The 19428-nt window shown below is 57.4% G+C and overlaps 2 protein-coding genes and 1 long non-coding RNA gene across 3 annotated transcripts in view; 1 reads left to right on the plus strand and 2 right to left on the minus strand.

Annotated features, from left to right (window-relative positions):
- CACNA2D4 (calcium voltage-gated channel auxiliary subunit alpha2delta 4) overlaps positions 1-11835 on the plus strand; it is a 70263-nt gene extending 58428 nt beyond the window's left edge. Inside the window, exons 27-38 of the mRNA XM_044940920.2 lie at positions 2880-2941; positions 5206-5250; positions 5436-5498; positions 6368-6438; positions 6780-6855; positions 7243-7295; positions 7568-7623; positions 8017-8037; positions 8829-8946; positions 10278-10390; positions 10993-11075; positions 11703-11835. Coding sequence (XP_044796855.2) covers positions 2880-2941; positions 5206-5250; positions 5436-5498; positions 6368-6438; positions 6780-6855; positions 7243-7295; positions 7568-7623; positions 8017-8037; positions 8829-8946; positions 10278-10390; positions 10993-11075; positions 11703-11807 — 866 coding nt within the window. The 3' untranslated portion in view covers positions 11808-11835. The remainder of the gene's footprint in view (positions 1-2879; positions 2942-5205; positions 5251-5435; positions 5499-6367; positions 6439-6779; positions 6856-7242; positions 7296-7567; positions 7624-8016; positions 8038-8828; positions 8947-10277; positions 10391-10992; positions 11076-11702) is intronic.
- LOC123333179 lies at positions 9529-10739 on the minus strand. Its single transcript, XR_006640911.1, has 2 exons — positions 10338-10739; positions 9529-9696 (listed from the first exon to the last, which is right to left on the minus strand). It is a non-coding gene; the product is annotated as an uncharacterized LOC123333179 (long non-coding RNA).
- Positions 11836-16191: 4356 nt separating the features above from the next.
- ADIPOR2 (adiponectin receptor 2) overlaps positions 16192-19428 on the minus strand; it is a 44887-nt gene continuing 41650 nt past the window's right edge. Inside the window, exon 8 of the mRNA XM_006069913.4 lies at positions 16192-18702. Within this exon, the coding sequence (XP_006069975.3) occupies positions 18574-18702 (129 nt within the window). The 3' untranslated portion in view covers positions 16192-18573. The remainder of the gene's footprint in view (positions 18703-19428) is intronic.

Raw genomic sequence — 19428 nt, forward strand, 5'->3', positions numbered from 1 at the left:
TTTGTGAGGCAGGCATTGAACAAAAGGGTTTGAAATGATTCGAGCCCCAGGTAAGGTGTGGTGGAACACAGTGAGCGAGTTGTCCTTAAATCCTTGAAGATGCCCCCTTCCTGCCCCCTTGTCTCCCCCCAGGCCCCACACCCTGCCTGCCTTACTCCAAACCAACCCCTGCTCTCAGCATCTAACAGTTCTTCCCTAGGAAATTATTCTTCGTATCTCACCTGAATTCCCCGTCTCTTAGTGGATTTCCCTGGGTCCTCTAGGGCACCAGGCACAGCTAGATCTCCAGCATTCAGCACCTCCATCTCTAGGAAGGAGGGGCTCCGAGTGGAGAGAGGAGTTCTGCGAGGCCTCCACCCCAAGGTAAGGGGAGTCCTTGCAGAACTGGCTCACCAGTCAGGGAGCCGACTCTGCAGAATTCACAAGCATTTATTTTATTTAGCCTGAAAAGTATTTATTGAGAACCTCGCTGTGTGCTAAGTGTTATTCTTGGGGCTAGGGAATTCCAGCCCCCTGCCCACTGCTAGCCCCCATTCTAGGTGGGGCAAGACAGACTATGGACGAGGAAAGTAAATGTCATGCTTCCTAGAAAATAAAGAGTGATGAGATAGAGTGTGAACGGCCAGTCGAGGGGAGGACCTCGTTATCCGGGAGGTCAGGACACTGCCTCAGGAGATGCTGTTTGCCCTGAGATCCAGTTGTAAGACGGAGCGCTTCATTAATTCTAGGGAAGTGCATTCTGAGGGTGGGGGTGCTGGTGGAGGGGAGCGGGCGGCTGGTGCAAAGGCCCTGGGTTGGGAACAGGCTTGTTCAAGGGAGTTAGGGATTCGGGCTGAAATCAGAGAGATCAGCAGGGCCTTGGATGCCAAACCAACAGAGAAGTTTCTATTTTGTTCTGAGGGCAGCAGGAAGGCCTTGGAAGGTTCTGAGCAAGGGAGAGACACAACTTAACCTTCAGGAAGGTCACTCTCTAGGCTCCGTGGGGAAGGATCCGCTGGGGGGTCCGGGGCGTTAATCCAGGTGGGATGGGGGTAGTGGTGGGGTTGGAGAGAGTGGGGTGATTCATGAAGTTTGGAAACAAGGGGAGCAGCACTCTGGCGGGATGTGGGAAGATAGTGACCATCAGGTGGGCGATGTGGCCTCATGTGGGGAGGGTTCTCAAGGAGGATCTGGTTTGGGGAGAAAGCCACAGTCGGGCTTTGACCATGTGAAGTCTGAAATGCCTACTGGTGACCGGGGTGGACCGACAGCAAGCAGTGAGGTGTCCCAAGTCCTAGGACCAGGGCCTAGGGCCTGGAGGGGCTCGTGAACCCACTGTGAGATGGACCCTGGTTCCGGAGCACAGGCTTGGGGCCTTGCTCCTCTGTCTCCACCCATGAGCCTCAAAGTCCTGTCTCATTAGGGAAACCTTAGCCCCGCCCTCTCGAGATGCCCTGGGTTAGAATCTCAGAATTTCTTCCAGTTTGGAAATGCCACACCTCCAGGAGACCCGGCCCTGAGCCATGGAGTGGCAAGGCTGAGTCTGGCTCTAGAAAGAGTCTGAGAGCTTGGACCCAGAGGCCAAGGTCAGGGTTTCTTGAATCCCAAACCATTCACGCTGCTCCCCTCTGGCCATTGTTAGACGATGCCTCCTCTTTCGCTCAGCTTCTTCCTACAGGTGAGAGAAGTCTAAAATGAAGGGCAGGGCGACTTCCCCAGTGGCCCAGTGGTTCAGACCAGGCTGCCAGTAGAGGGGGTGCAGGCTCGCTCCTCAGTCAGGGAACTGAGATCCTGCATGCCCTGGGGCACAGCCAAAAGACTAAAAATGAATAAATAAAATGAGCATCAGGGGAGGTTGTAACAGGAAAAATGAGGGGTATGGCTGAGGGGCCTCCTGCAGTCGTAGGGAGAAATGGAGGAGGGGAGCGTCCTGTCTCCTTCCCACCCACTCCTTTCATACACACCCACCCCAGACCTGACAGGAGCAAAAAAGCCCCCGATTGTGGTGGGAAATCTCCCCGTTGGGGTGACGTGGTCTCGTGAACATGGCAGAATGCTGGGGACCCTGACCCGTCCCCGTTTCACAGAGGAAGGAGCCGCAGACCTCGAGGGGGCTTGCCCAGGTCCATCAGAGCCCTCCCGACAGGGACTCACGACAGGCCCAGAGGAGAGAGCAGCCAGGGGCCTTAGAGACCCTGGGCGGTAGGTCTTCTTCGTGTTTAGGGGCCAGTGACTTGGGCGTGGATCCCCCCCTCCCCCCGAGCTGTCTACCATGTGGACTCAAGCTCGGGACTTTAGCTGTCTGACACCCAGGGGATTGTCTCTTATCTTCATCCCTGATGGTAGGAAGCAGCCTCGTTTCCTTACGCTTTCTCTTTCTCTACAAATTGCCTGTCTTCCTATTCTCTGGGCCCAGATTTCTCCCAGCCTCTGGGCACTACCTCGCATTCTCCCAGCCTGTCTGGGGACCAGAGAGGCATGGTGGCTCTTGTGAGCAGCGGCATCGAGCTGGGTTTTCCGGGGCTGGGAGCCTCCTGCAGGCCTGCTCACTGGGTCCTGCTTTGTAAGGAGGAGCCTCTTAGCCTCTTACGCGGGGGCCTGAGCGGGCTGGTGGAGGGGTGTCGCTCCCACAGGGCCCTGGACTCCAACCTGGGTCTCAGCGGGAAAGTGGGACCACCTCCCCGGGCACCCACCTTGAACTCCCAGCTCCTTGACCTCATCATCACATCTTGGGGTGTTTTCTGGTGTTGTTGGCTCTGGAGAGACCGAGCCACACGCCCGCCCCCAGCCCAGGCTGCCAGGTGCCCCCAGCCCTCTGTGGATACACCTCCTCCCTTGGACTGGGATCCAACACCTCTCTCACCATCTCTTCGCTGCACCCCCGCCCCGCTCCCCGGCAGCCGTGGGCGTCCAGATGAGGATGGAATTCCTGCAGCACAGCTTCTGGGCCGCCACCCGGCAGGTGGGTGTGGGGGTGTGGGTGGGCCACTCAGGGTGAGGACCCCGACCTGTGCACCTGAGCTGCTGCCACCAAGGTCCTGCCCGCATCTCAGCCCCGGACCCCCCGTGCACATACACAGGGCACACACGACAGGAACACACCATACACATGTTACACCACACACATCCCCCGTGTGCACACACCACACTCACCACACAGGCATGTGACCCCTGCATGCACACCACAGGTGTCCTTTGGGCTCCATTCCCCACACACACCACACACATACATACCATGCACACACACATCACACACACACCACACACATCACACACACACCACACACATACATACCATGCACACACATCACACACACGTCACACATCACACACCACACAAACCACACACATACCATGCACAAACACATCACACAGATATCACACATATCACACACCACACACATATCACACACCACACACATCACACACACACCACACACCACACACACCACACACACCACACACACATCACACACATACATACCATGCACAAACATCACACACATCACACACATCACATCACACACACGTCACACATCACACACACCACACACACATCACACACACACATACCATGCACAAACACATCACACAGATATCACACACATCACACACCACACACATCACATCACACACCACACACATCACATCACACACATCACACACACACACCACACACACACATCACACACCACACACATCACATCACACACACATCACACGCATCACACACACACATCACACACGCATTAAACATACACCACACACATACATACCATGCACAAACACATCACACACATAACACACCACACACATCACATCACACATACATCACACACACATATCACACAATCACACATACACATCACACACACCCATCACACACACACTCACCACACACACACCACACACACACATACCATGCACAAACACATCACACAGATATCACACACATCACACACCACACACATCACATCACACACCACACACACACATCACACAATCACACATACACATCACACACACACACATCACACACACACATCACACACACATACCATGCACAAACACATCACACAGACATCACACACATCACACACCACACACATCACATCACACACATCACACACACACCACACACATACATACCATGCACAAACACATCACACACCACGCACATCACATCACACACCACACACATCACACCACACACACACATCACACATACACATCACACACACACACATCACACACACACCACACACACATACCATGCACAAACACATCACACAGACATCACACACATCACACACTACACACATCACATCACACACATCACACACACACCACACACATACATACCATGCACAAACACATCACACACATCACACACCACACACATCACATCACACACACATCACACACATCACACAATCACATACATACCATGCACAAACACATCACGCACATCACACACATCATACACCACACACATCACACACCACACACATCACATCACACATATCACACACACCACACACACATCACACACACACCACACACATACATACCATGCACAAACACATCACACACATCACACACCACACACATCACACACACACATCACACACATCACACACACACCACACACACATCACACACACACCACACACATATATACCATGCACAAACACATCACACACATCACACACCACACACATCACACAATCACACACACATCACACACATACATACCATGCACAAACACATTACGCACATCACACACCACACATATCACATCACACACACCACACACACACATCACACACATCACACACCACACACATCACATCACACACATCACACACACACATCACATCACAAACACATCATACACACACATCACACACATCACACACACACATCCATACCATGCACAAACATATCACACACATCACACACCACACACATCACATCACACACACATAACACACGCACATCACACATCACATCACACACACGTCACACACACGTCACACATCACACACATCACATCACACACACGTCACACATCACACACACACATCAAACATCACATCACACACACATCACACACACGTCACACATCACATATCACACACACACATCACATACATTGCACCACACATCACACACTCACACGCACACACATGGATACACAACTCACAGCTCTGCCCTTCCCTCCAGTGTGGTGCCGCGGAGGGGCCGTGCCCAGAGAACTGCCAGGACAGCGTGAGTGCCTCCCCAGCGGGAAGGGGGGAGGGACAGCCCCCACCCGTGTCCCCCTGATGGGCCAGCCCCTCCTCCCCAGCCAGGGCTCCATGTGGAGGCCTCCCCACATGGTCCAGCGGGCAGGCAGCAAGACTAGGGGTCAGTGTTAGGGCCTGGCCTTGACCTCCTTCTGGGCTTCTCCCCAGGACCTGGACTGCTTCGTCGTCGACAACAACGGGTTCATCCTGATCTCTGAGAGGCCCCAGGAGGTAAGGCGCTCAGAGGCAGAACTGGAGGGGCGGGGGCGGTCACATCGCCCAGTGACTTCTACCGTCAAAAAGGCCGGAAGCAATAATCCTTGCCCAGAGACAATCAGTAGACAGTCTGAAACCATAGCTGGCACTGAGAGATCTCAGGATCCAGCCTTTTCACCTCAGATGTCCTCTGTTTTGTCTCCACCACTCTATTGGTGGGGGGGTTCCCCGAGGCCCTCTGGTTTTGTCTGCAGCCTTGCCCTGGGGGCCCACCCCAGAGTCCTGAGCCCCTTCCTGCCCCTCACCACCTGCTCCTGTCTGCCTCCCCCTCCACCCACCTTAGTTCATTCAGACATCCGGAGAAGAGCCCACAGACGGGGCAGCTCACGAACCACAAAGATGTTCTTCTTACAGCTGTAGGAGCTGGAGCCCGAGGGGGCCCCCCCGGGTGGCAGGGTTCTCAGTGTGTCCCCAGCGGCAAGGGGCAGGGAGCCCCCTGGGGTCTCTTCTGAGAGCACCAACCCCATCAGGTGGGCCTGTTGCCCTGGAGGCACCTTTTTGCATGTGAGTTCGAGGCACACGCTCATACCTCAGCGCCCACCCTCCCAGCCTCCGTGGGGCCAGGGTCTGGACACTCTCTCCCCTCCTCTGGACCTCCCGGGTGGGAAAGTCCATCCTCACCGGCCAGCCTGGCCTGGAGGTGCCCCATCACACTGGCTGGCCACACACCCAGGACCCCCTTAGACCCAGAAGGGCCGAGGAGAAAGTATAACCTCCCCACACATACTTACTAAGCCCCAGGAGGGGAAGCCCAGATGCAGGTGAAGTGTGGAGCTTGGAGCAACCCCCTGTCCCTCCCTCTCCCCATCTTCTTGCCCTCACAGGTGGGCCGATTCCTGGGGGAGGTAGACGGTGCGCTTGTGACCCAGCTGCTCAGCATGGGGGTGTTCAGCCAGTAAGTGGGGCAGGCACCCCCCTCCCTGAACACATAGAGAGGAGGCAGGGTCAGATGCTAAACAGATCAGATGCATCTTAGATCCCAACCTCAGAACCACACAGGGACCCCCAGGGCTGCAGAGCAACCTCTTTAGGCCCGAGGCCTGTGGGGGTGGGAAGGGCTGGGGTCCGCCTGAGAGGGAGAGCTAGGTCTGCTGTCCCTGGTCTTTGAACAGCCCGAGCCCAGAAATGTCATTTTCTGACCTGCGGACGAAAACCCTGCTGCAAAGTCTCCCGGGGCAGGGTGGGGGTGGAATACGGGTGGGGTCTGGACTCACCCTGTCCCATTTCTGGCTTCAGAGTGACCATGTACGACTACCAGGCCATGTGCAGACCCCCAACCCACCACCACAGCGCCTCCCAGCCCCTGGTCAGCGTGAGTGTCCCCCTGGGGCTTCCCTCCACCAGATGGTGGCCTGTCCCTTTCTCTCCAGGAACCAGGGCCCACCTTGGCCCTCTCCCACTGCCCCCCATCACCCATAGTCCGCTCCCTCCCAGATCTTATCTGACAGGGCAGGGGGGCTCAGGGCAACTGCTCCAGCAGAGGGACAGCTGCAGCTGCCTTCTTGCCTGGTTCCCACCCTCACCCCCGCACGGTCCACAACCCATCAGGGATCCCATAGACGCCACCCAGGGTGATGACTGGCGTTATCCCCTCATCCGCTCTACAGCAGGAATTTCCCAGAACAGCTTTCTGCTGATCCCATTGCTGGGATGGGGTGGGGGGAGCCCGGGGCTCACAGTGCACCCCCTCTCCCCCCAGCCCATCTCTGCCATCCTGTCGGCTACCAGGTGGCTGATGAACGAGCTCCTGCTGTGAGTGAGGGGCTGGGGACTTCACACAGGGGTGGGCTATGAGGGGGCCCCTTGAAGGGAGCTGCTTGAGGTCCCCACAACCCCAGAGGAGGAGGCTGAGGTCCGGGGTGGAACCAGCCAGGCACATACAATGCCCCCTCCTACATGCAGCTGCCAGGGGAGGGCCTCTGCACCCCAGGAGCCTCCGGACAAGGGTTCCCTGCAGGGAGGGGCAGACAGCCCGGGGACCAGTGAGGAGGGCAATCAGGTCTCTGACCGCTTCTATCCGACAGGCTCCTGCTGGAGTGGAGGGCCTGGGGCTCCTGGCGTGGGGACCACAGGGCTGAGGGTGAGTGCTCGGTTGCGGGAGCCCAGAGCCCAGAGCCCAGCATCATTCCAGCTGCCACTTGTGGGGAGGGGACTGCAGAGGGCCCACTGCTCACGTCCGTCCTGTCGGCCTCTCCATCACCTTCCCTCACCTCTGTGTGACGCCATACCATCTCGGGACACCACGGACCTGTGTGACATCATCCGTGTTCCATCATCCATCCCATGTGACATCATCCATCCCGTGTGACGTCATCCATCATATATGACATCATCCATGTGACATCATCCATCCCATGTAATGTTGACCATTCCCGTGACATCATCCATTCCATGTGACATCATGCCTACACCATGTGACACCACCATCATCACCATCATCGCCACCCCGTGCTGGGCCACACGTCCTGGACAGCCAAGACCGTCTTCCATCATTGTAAGTAGAGCGGCCGAGGAGCCCCAGTGCTGGGCTGGGAGGGTCCCAGGAACCTCTCTCCTTCCAGGACTCCTCAACAATGAAGGCCCCTCCCAACTTAGAGCCTTGCTCCTTAGGGGAGGGTGCGTAGTCCAGACCTCATCCCACACGATCACAGCCCTGCCCCAGGGAAAACGGAACCCTCCAGCCCTCTTCTGGGCAATAGCTCTGACGACGCCAGAAGGCAGTGTCCTGTGGTCCAGAGGCCAAGGCCCCACACAGGGAACAGCTATCTGCTCACCCAGGAGTGGACATGGGTCCTCCAGGGCAACTGCCAGGCCTCTGAGTTTGCTGAGTCCTTTCTGAGCCCGTTTGAGTGACCACACAGGCCCCACTGAGGAGTCCAGGAAGTCTGGGCACTGGGCCCCCCGCCCACTTCTAAGTGACCATGGGGTCAGTTGCGGGGGGAGGCCCACGGCTTGTCCGGGAGCTGTGTCTGCAGAGCACCCGCTGGACCGTCCACAGGGAGCAGGGCTGTCGTCCCCCAGGCCCCCCACACCCTGACCTCCTCCAAGGCCCTGGACATCACCGCTGACTGTGAGGAGAGAGCCAGGCGTACCCAGGGTCACCCAGGGCGTCACTCACATTCAGCTGCTCCCTCTCCCCCGCCCCCCAAGTCCTGATGGCTTGCCATCTGCCAGTGGACGGAGCATCTTCCTCCTGGCGCAGTGACCACACTGCCCAGGCTGTCGATGCCCACCCCTACGAGGGTGACCGAGGCCCCACGTCCACACCCTTCTGTGTTTCCGCAGCCCACAAGCACAAGAAGCAGGACCTGCTGCAGCCCTGTGATACCGCCTACCCCGTGTTCGTCCACCAGACGGCCGTGCGGGAGGCCAACGGCACCGTGGAGTGCCGCGCCTGCCAGAAGTGAGCGGGGAGGGGAGGGAGCCGGGTGGGGTCCCCATGGCAAGGCCTCTGTGCCCGCTTCCTCAGTGGAGGGACACAGGCCTCGGCCCAGAGCATGGCAGCCAGGTGGGGACAGGGCTAGCATAATGTCCATGTTGACAGACAGGAGAGATGGCCCTGAGGCCAGGGCAGACTCGGGGAAGGAGGGCCAGCTCTCGCTTAGACATCTGTCCACGCAGAGGACCAGGAGGCTGGAGGACGTTTCAGGGGTGGCTGGGGCACCTGATACCTCTGCCCGAGCTCCCACGGGGAGGCCAGGCTCTGGCCCAGGGAGGCCAGGAGGCCTGGCTCAAAGTTCCGTGCTGCTCACTCCCACCCCGACCTCGGGCCACCGCCCACCCCCGGGATGTTCCATCCTCACCCGGAGGAGATGGCCTCCCCTAGGCTGTCCACTTGCCAGCATGCCACTCCCCAGGGGCTTCCAGGATGTCCCTGAGATTCAGGGCACAAGCAAACTGCCTTCCAGTGGGACGCCTGGGACCCTGGCCTCAGACACAGCCAGCCCATCTTTTGCAGGCAGGCAGTCATTGTAGGACTCACACAGCCGGTTTCACAGGAATGTAGTTATTTGTACACTTATCTCGGAGGCTGGCAGGGTGGACACAGCGAACAGTGTGGGTAAAGCCAAGGCCTCAGAGTAGACAGACTTGCTTGAAGAGGAACTGGTGACCTTGGGTGCATCACTTTACCCAGAGGAGTCAGCTTTCCCATCTGCAAAACAGGGATAATACCAACTTCGTATGGTATGAAGAAGGTTGAATATGTACATGTGAGTCTGTTGTGCACGTGTGTATGGGCACGTGGATGTGTTGTGTGTGTGCACGTGCAGGTATGAAGTCCTCTACCCCGTAGGAAATGCCTACGGGCAGTGTCAGTGGCCAAAGCACTGGCTGAGCCAGTGACTGCAACTGGCTTGCACCCACCCGGCTCCCAGTCAGGCAGCATGTGGGCCTGGGGCGCCACCTTGTGGCCAAGCCTGAGCACTGTAACCCCGCTGGGGGCCGGCCCCTCCACACCAGCCTTTACTTGATAGTCTTGACTTAGGCCTGTGTTCCCCGCGGACGTCAGTGAAGACTCCCATCCCCCTAGATGTCTGGGCTTCCTTCCCTCCAATCTGCTAAGAAAGGAGCAGGGCAGCTGTAAAGGCTTGTGGGAGATGTAAACCAGGTTGCCTCCCACCAGGGGGCTAACCTGGGCCCCCAAGCCCTCGCGCCCTCTCCAGAAGAGCCTCCCTGAAGCCCAGCGTCCGGCTGCTCGGAGCCTCCACGGGCCAACCTCTCTCGTGTCCTCAGGGCGTTTGTGATGCAGCAGGTCCCCAGCAGCAACCTCCTGCTCCTGGTGACGGACCGCACCTGTGACTGCAGCATCTTCCCGCCAGTGCTGCGGGAGGCGGAGGAGGTCAAATATATCCTCTGGGGCTCCAGCCTGTGTTGGGCGGGGGAGGGTGGAGGGCGGGTCATCACCGAGGGGCTCAGATCTAGAAAGGTGGGGCCAGCCACCCTCACCACCAACACCCTGCCCTTCCCACGGTTCACTGCCTTCTGGGGTTCCGAGGGCTGACCTCTGACCCCAGAAGGCAGTGAGGCAGCCAGTCCCACCAGAGGTTCCAGAACTGAGTCCCCAGAGGCTCCCGGGTGGCTCAGACAGTTAAGAATCTACCCGCAATGCGGGAGACCTGAGTTCGATCCCTGGGTCAGGAAGATCCCCTGGAGAAGGGAATGGCTACCCACTCCAGTATTCTTGGGCTTCCCTGGTGGCTCAGACAGTAGAGAATCTGCCTGCAGTGCGGAAGACCTAAGTTCGATCCCTGGGTCGAGAAGATCCCCTGGAGAAGGGAAAGGCAACCCACTCCAGTACTCTTGCCTGGAGAATCCCATGGACAGAGGAGCCTGGCGGGCTACAGCCCTTGGGGTCGCAGAGTCGAACACGACTGAGAGACTGTCACACACACAGGCTCCAGCGTCATCTCTGCCTCAGCTGTGTTCACCTTAACAGTGACCTCTGCACATAACGCCTCTGTCAAGTGTGACAGGATGCGTTCCCAGAAGCTCCGCCGGCGCCCGGACGCCTGCCATGCCTTCCATCCAGAGGTGGGGGCTGGGGGGGGTCTTCATCCCCAAACCTCGGCCCAAGCCTGTACCCTTCAGACGTGAGAGCACTGGACACCCAGTGTGCAGCTGTGAGGGCACTTCTGGAACCCCCATCCATGTCCATTCATGCAGGGAGGGACCCGGCAGTGTTTTTATGAGACCTGGTCTCCCAGGGGCCAGGCCCTTGGCAAACTTAAACACAGCTTCTCCACATCGCCCCCATTGCACTTGGATCCACAGGGTCTGGGCGGGTAGGAGGAAACCGTTAGGCACATAATACTGTGGTGACCAGCCCTGAACACCGTAGTTGGGCTTCTTGTACTCCTTGCTAGTCCTTCTTGTACTCCTTGTCTAGTCGTCCTTGCTAGACACGCTGAATCCACAGCCAGGATGCTCCCAGAGTGCCGGGCTTCCCTGCAGTCACTCTAAGAGGATAACTCCACAGCCCTTCCATCTTCCTTCTCCTAGAAGCAGGGGGTGGGGGGCCAGGGCTCCCTCCACTTGCTGGAACTCCCCTCTCCCTCAGCCCTCGGTCCCTCTTAGTCCCAGAACCTCCCTCCTGACTCCCAGTCTCCTGGTCGCCTCTGCCTGGACTGGTACCTCACTGCGAGTGCTCTGGGTCCACAGGAGAATGCCCAGGACTGCGGAGGCGCCTCAGACACCTCGGCCTCACTCCCCCTGCTCCTGCTGCCTCTGTGGGCCTGGGTGCTGCCACCCCAGCTGCTGCGGTGACCCCGCCCCGTCAGGCCTGCTTTGACACTGGGAAGTCAGCAGTCCACCGTGCTGTCTGGCACTCTACAGCTGGGTTCTTGCCCAGGGCCGTGCTCGTCCATCGTGGACCTCCTGAGATTGCTGGTGGAGTCAGAAACCCGTCCTGAAGACCTTCCGGGGTGCCCGGTACCCTCTACCCCACGTCTCAGTGGGCAGTCTTCCGAACCTCCTCTTGGGGAGTCCAGCATGAGCTCAACCTGGACCAAGACCAGAGAGCTTTAGTTCCATCTATTCCCCCAGATATCCAGACCCAGCTAGAGACAGGGCAGCTCTTTCTAATGAGCCTGGTTGGTCTTCAGTAGAATCCAAGGACTTAAAGTCCTGAGAAGGAGGAGAGGAATGAGGCTGAGGGCAGAGAGGGGAGGAGGGCAGGAACGCTTCCCACCAGAATGTAGCTGCCCCAGGGTGAGGTATACAGCAGAGCAGCTCAGTCTCACAGTTGAAGCTCAAAAAAGGTGTGTGTGTATGTGTGCGTGTGTGTGTGCGCACGCGTGCATGAGAGAGAGAGAAGGCAGGTCCTTTACATGAACATGGCTACGTGTGATGCCCACAAACTATTGCTATTAAAAAAGTTTCTATAAATGTCTTTGCAAAGCCCTGACTTACCATTTGCCTCTTTCTAAGAAGAAGCTAGTAGGTTAGTGATACAGCTGCTGCACTGGAGAAGGATGTGAGTCCAGGCCAGGGCGCAGGACCAGCTGCAGCCAGAGGCGTCCTAGCAAAAGACTGGTCTTCAGGGAGGTGTAGTCAGGGGGATCCTGAAGGCTCCAGACCCCCTGGACGCCCAAGGACCCAGGGTGGTCTTTTTCTGGCTGATGATCTACAAGAGAAACCACCTGACTCTGGCCTTGGAGCTGGAGCTTTGGGGAGCATTCCCATTTGCAAATTGGAGTCCAGTGGGGGAGACGGATGCATCTGGGCACGCCCCCCACCCAGGGGTCTCGGGGCCGCGGCTTCCTCCCACGCAGACCTGGCTCCCCAGGGACTGCGGTCCCCACGGTGGGAGCGACGCTGAAGGCAGAACCATGCAGAAACCCTGGGGTGGCCTCTGCTCTCTACGTTCAGCCGGCCTCCCTGCAAGAGGTGACCACGATGTGCGAGGCGTGCACGTGGTGTCCGAGTCCTGAACCTGAAACCTCGTGGCCTGCGGTCGGCCCCCACAGCGTGTCACCGGCTCTCCTCTGAAGCACCTGCTTTCCTGGCAGAGGGGAGGGAGAAAGGACGTTGGAACAACAGGCAAGGTCACAGGTGCCCGCAGGGTGCAGGTGGGCAAGGAGGCAGCAGGGGGCCCGCCTCCCACCCCCTCAGCTCAACTCCCCACCTTCACGTCACAGAGCCCCCCAGGCGACAGCCCCTCCCTCGCCGTGCCCTTCTGGGGCATCGGAGCATGTCCAGACCTTGACCTCTAACCTCTCTCCAGGACAGCATTCTATTCCCCCTCCCCACAACCAGGAAGAGTCTTTTCAGGCAATTTATTGACGCTCTTGGCCACACAATTTAAAAACCAAGCTTAGGAAGTACTGGGGCCGCTCCCAGCCTCAGCCCTGTCTCTGTGTGGCCAGGAGGGGGCTGTGGGGCCAGGACTCCCTGTCAGAACCAATGGAAGCAAAAGCCGTGGTTACAATAAAACTGCTCTTCACCTGGGAGAAGAGAACATAAGCCCTGCCTTCAGAGGTCAGAGCTGTTCTTGCCCTTTTCTATTTTGGTGGTTCTAACCCTCTGCCACCCACCACCACCACCACCACGGCCCAGAGGACAGCAGGTGGCAGCCTAGTTCGTGCTAAAGAGCCGTCACCTTGGTTTCAGACCAACAAGTGAAGTCGCTCAGTCGTGTCCGACTCTTTGTGACCCCATGGACTGTAGCCCGCCAGGCTCCTCAGTCCACAGAATTTGCCAGGCAAGAATACTGGAGTGGGTTGCCATTTCCTTCTCCGGGGGATCTGCCCGACCCCAGGATTGAACCCAGGTCTCCCGCATTGCAGGCAGACACTTTACCGTCTGAGCCACCAGGGAAGCTCAGACCAACAAAGTTAAAACCAAAGTCACTGAATGGATGACCAGATTCTGGAGGAGAGAGTCCTGAAGTCCCTTCTCCTAAAAAAAAGCCTGTGGATGCCCGAGGGTGCCAGGGCTGCCAGCTCTGTCCTCGGGGCAGGGGTGTGCCGGCTCCTAAGTCACCTCTGAGCGTGCTCTAGTGCCAGCGCTGCTGAAACAAAAGGCCTGAGCACCGCTGCACGACGTCCAGCGGGAGTTCATTCCGGAGGGCGAGGGAGTGCATGTCTCCAAGTCAAACATGCAGACTCGGGGAAGAATGAGGGCAAGAGCTTGGCGTCGACGCCGGCCCATCCCTGCGGCTCGAGTGAGGGATGCTGACTTGGGGTGGGGCAGGGACGAGCTCACAGCTGAGAAAGCAGCTGTCTCGGCAGCCCCGGGCACTGTCCCCAGGCCAGGGCGGCAGTGACAGGCCATCCTTCCTGCCCAGCTAGGCTCCCGCCATCACCACCGAAGGCAGAGTCACACTAGGCCAGGGTGCTGCAGGTCATGGGGCTGGGGGCAGGAAAACCGCCCAGGAGGACAGAGAGGACACAGGGCGTGGGGTCAGCGCTTGAGCCCTGACCGAGTAGGACACTTGGAGGCCAGGGGTTACTCACAGGCGCAATAGCGCCCACAGCCACCTCCAGGCCAGGGAGCCCGAGCAACTGTCAGGCCAGGATTCAAAGACGCCCTCATCCACTTCCTTTCTGGCACCACGGGTATCACCGTGAAAAGGGCGCCTACAGACAGTTCAGCAAAGGGTTTGGGAAAGCCAGGGGGTGTCTGTAGGCCTCAAGCAGGATGGGAGGGGCTTCCTTGGCAGTTAAGACCTGGCCTTTGGATGCAGATTCAATCCCTGGCTGGGGACTAAGGTCCCACATGCCTCGTATCCACAAAAATCAAAACATAAAGGAGAAGCAATGCCATAACAAACTCAATAATGAAGACTTTTAAAATGGCCCACATAAAAAATGAAGCAGGACACGACCCAGTGTCCCACCCTCCAGGTTCCCTATGCAAAAAACCTATTCCTACATTTAAAATCAGAATGCATCCAAATGCTGGAAATTCCCCTGGAAAAAAAACTAAATAAACCCAAGGCAAAAAGGGCTGGGACCTCCTCTCTTCTCTTAAATTACATAGGAGGTTAACAAACCCCCAAAACCTTTCAGTCAAAACACACGAGGCTTTTATTTTTGGCCGTGCCATGCAGCAAGGGGATCTCAGGTTCCCAACCAGGGATCGAACCTGCAACCCCTGCTGTGGAAGCCCAGAGTCCTAACCACTGGACCGCCAGGAAGTCCCTACATGAGACCTGAATTTCCCTCTTAGTGTAGACCGTGTCGCAAGAGTCAGACTTGTCTCTCGTAATCTCACCTACAAAACACAAGTGAAACAACACATCTGTCCACTGGGTGCTGGTCACAACCGCGTAAAGTGTCGAGTGCTCTAACACACCCCCTTGCAGGATGCATTCTTTACGTATTATTTTTGTACCTCTAACGATAAATCAGTAACTGCCCCTTGGAGCTGGCTCTCCCCTCCACGCTTGTGCCTGGGACCCCAGTTATGATCAAAGTGTAAGGAGGGCCGGGAAGGCTTGAGCTGGGCACGAGCCCTGGTTTTTATACTGAAAGTGAAAGTGAAGTCGCTCAGTCGTGTCCGACTGGTTGCGACCCCATGGACTGCAGCCCACCAGGCTCCTCTGTCCATGGGATCCTCCAGGCAAGAATACTAGAGTGGGTTGCCATTTCCTTCTCCAGGGGATCTTCCCGACCCAGGGATCGAACCCAGGTCTCCCACATTGCAGGCAGATGCTTTAACCTCTGAGCCTCCAGGGACCCTCTTTATTAACTCATCATCATCCTGCCTGCCATTAACATGTTAGGAAAATTAAATGGAAATGTGAAATATACAAATTACAAGATTTATCTAATGAAAACTGCCAGAGAACATCTTCAACTTTCACACTCTCAACACTACACTGGGGAAACCACAGTATACAATATGACCTTTAAAAAACTGGGAGCCCAGTGAGTGATGAACCCCGAAGCGTCCTGAGATATTCTATTCGGTATAGAAAATACCTTTGTGGCCAAAGAATCCTGACCATTAATAATTTTCATTAATTTGTTGGTCAGTCCACAGAGAGCCTTTTCAGAATGGTCTCCAGCACTCAGAGTGGGATGTTTCCAGAAATTTAAGCTTCAGTAACTAAATGAAGGCTTCAAGTTAAGAAGTACAAAAAGCTATGAAGAGGGAAGCTGAGGCAGTTTTTTCTTTTTTTAAAAAAAAAGCACAACAAAAAACATTCATATTCCACTTGGTTTTTTTATTAGAAGTTTGAGAATACAGCAAGGAGGGACATCCCATGGTGAATGGGGCCATCGCACAAATGCCCTTCTGAAATCCCAGCCCTCTATGATCCCCAAAAATGTGCTTTGTGGCTTTGACAATTTATAAACGGGAAGGGGGAAATACTGAGAAGGCCACTCTTCAATGGGTGAGAGGATGAAGCTGCAGAGGTCTGAAACGGCCGAGGGCCCAAAGAGAAAACGAACATCTGCACAGAGCAAGCGAGCCTCTGACTGCTGAGAGTAAGGCATCCAGGCGCCGACCTGTGGGGTTCCCAGCAGGCGGAGGCGTGCATGAGGCAGGCCGGGGCTTCGAGGACACACGGAGGTGGGTGCACACCCGCTTCCCAGGGAGGGGCCGGGGTGGGCGCTGTCATGGGGTCGGGGTGGGGGGACGTCTGGTTGGTGATCACGTCACTTTCTAAGGGCTTGTGCTGTGTTGAGCCAGGTGCAGCTCCTCTTTGGGGGGTGTGTGTGGGGGGTGGCTGGGCCCCGGACTGCTGGAGGTGTCCCGGGGGCCGCACGCTTCCCCGGGCAGGTGACCGGACGCAAGGCTGGCTTCTGGGGTACATCTGAAGCCCAGTGAGCCTCCTCCCAGGGGTGCGGTGGGGTACTCTCTTGTGGGCCGTGCTCCTTGGAGGGGTAATACTGCTCTCCCACCTGTCCACACAGCACCAGCACGCCCAGCACCGGGGGCAGTGCCCTCACTCAGGACGAAAATACTCCTGAGTTCTACAAAAGATTCTTGCTTCCTGGTTCCCAGGTTTTGCTGGAGACACAGGGGAAAGGAGACAGCTAACCAAGAAAAAAACCCACACTGAGTTAACAGGAGACCTTCTGATGTTCACAAACACTGGTGGGAGGCAGCCAGCCCAGCTCAGGACCTTGTTGACGTTTGACACCTGCTGTCCCGGGTGCGATTCAACCATCAAAAGTTTTTGCTGAGAGTAAAAAATGGACTCGGGGATATGTGGGCAGGTGCAGGCCTCCCAGGAGCCAGGCCCTCCACACCAGACTCTGACACCCCCGCAGGACACCTTTGGGGCTCAAGCAGCCTTATTTGAGCAGCTCCTCAAAGACAAAGCCTCAAGGAGCCAACCAGACTCCCTGGCAGTAACGTATCACTTCCTTCTAAACCTTCCTACCACACCACCCCTAGAAAACTGGGCTCTTGGGTGCTGGTCACCCCAGCACCGGTGGATAAAGGGCTCTCGCCTCAGAGGCGTGCTGCTGGCTTCCCTGTCCGGGGCGGTGGGGGTGAAGGGGGGTGAGGCTGTGTTCACGTGCCCAGCCCCCAGGCACCAGGACAGCACCACAGGGAGACTCTCCCCCACCACAGTTGGCAGGCACTGGGCCCCTGTGCGGCTAGCCTCAGGCCAGGAGCCGTGGTGCCAGGGAAGGTGGTCTCTCTCCTGGCGGGGGGCAGGGGCTGAGGGGGAGGTAAGGCAGTGATTCTCCTGGAGGGACTCATACAGAGTGGTCCAGAGCTCCACTGCAGACACCCCATCCTCACCCCTGCAACCGCAAAGGATGCGGGAAGCCCTGCAGGCGCTCCCCCAACCCCCACCAGCCTCAGTGACGTTCCTAGGTAGGTGGCACAAACAAGTCGCTCAAACTCTGACACGTCACTACTGCCTTGATCTCACACACCCCGCTTCCCCCAGCAAACATGCCGCCCCAGCCTCGCGCTCTGCAGGGTCGCCAGGCGGGGTGGGACGCTGCCGCCCCGGGGCCCGAGGTGTCCCCGCCGGCAGAAGGCACCCGGGGCGCCGGGCGTCATACATTCTGGGGCTGTTGCCTGATCCTCCGGCGGTCACGTGTGCAAAACTGGAACAGCGTGTGGCTCTCGCGTGTTTCGTTCTATACAAAAGCCTCCCTCCCTCCCCTAGCCCTGTGGTTTAAACATTTATATAAATTTTTATTTAAACAGTAAGTTAGAAATCTTATTTACATTAATTTCTTTGTTCTCCCAAAAGGGCATCTAAAATCACACTGCCACCCCTCGGAGGACATAATAAATGTTCGCCAACACTGGTCGGTGTCACCGTTTCTAAGGAGAGAGGAGGGAGGAGGAGGGGCCTCCGGCTGACGGCCCCGCCGGCTACAAGCACAGAGGCCAGCGTGCCCGCGGCGCGAGCGCCCTCCGTCGGCCAGACCCAAGAACAAGGCAGGGCTGGGCCATCTCGCGTCTTCTCCACCTGTGAGGTGTGATTTATTTTTCTCTTCCCAGTTGCGGACCACGTGGAGCCCTGGGGCGTCACAAAGCCCCGCACTGTGGGGCTCCTCTGGCACTGGCGTTAGGGCCAGTGGGGGTCACCGTCCCCGGCCTCTGGCCGCTGTCACAGTGCGTCCTCTTCGCTGCAGCCTCCGCCGACCATGAAACGGAACTCCTGGAGGTTCGAGACCCCGTGGAAGTGGACGAACGCGCCAGCCACCACAAAGATGTGGAACAGCTGATGAGAGTGAAACTGGGGATAGAAGCGGGGAGGGCAAGACGTCACTAAACGTCAGCAGAAGATCCCGAAGACACGCGGAGCCGGGGCGGGGGCGGGGCGGCGGCTCAAATTCAGGCGTCCCTGGTCTCAGAGCACCCAGCAGGCACAGACATTCTGCTGAGGGGAAGGCCCACTGTCCCCACAGAGACGGAGCTGCGGCCCCAAGCTCGGGACGCAGCGCACACTGGCGCCGGGGCCCAGCAACGCGCTGCATTTCCTGTGCACTCTACTCCTACTCTGGCCATCTCAGGATACCCCACTGTCCCTTCAGGGCCAGGGCTCTCGCTGCTGTGAGAATCTAAAGGGGCCGCTGATCCGACAGAAGGCAGGCCTCAGGCAGTCATGAGGGCGATGGGGAGCAGCCGTGCACACAGGAAAGCTTCGCTCCCTCCCTCACCGCTCAGCTCCGGAAGTGCCGACTTGGTTCCTAACAGGCCATGGACCGGGACTCGTGAGTGGACCGGTACCAGGCTGCCCATTGGTCCCCTGCATTTTCTCCCCTGACCCTTTCCTCCTCTCGGTTTACCTTTAACAACCGTCTGGTTATCCCACCTCCCTTCCAACCACACACAGAATTCTGGTGCTGAAAGGACCTGGGTAAAAACCCAGTGTGTCTCCGTCCTCCCACACACGAGACCAAACGGAGGAAGCCTGAAAACCTGCCGCCCGGCACGGGGACAGGGGATGACAACTCCATGC

This window comes from Bubalus bubalis, chromosome 4, assembly GCF_019923935.1.
Source record: "Bubalus bubalis isolate 160015118507 breed Murrah chromosome 4, NDDB_SH_1, whole genome shotgun sequence".
Classification (NCBI taxonomy): domain Eukaryota; kingdom Metazoa; phylum Chordata; class Mammalia; order Artiodactyla; family Bovidae; genus Bubalus; species Bubalus bubalis.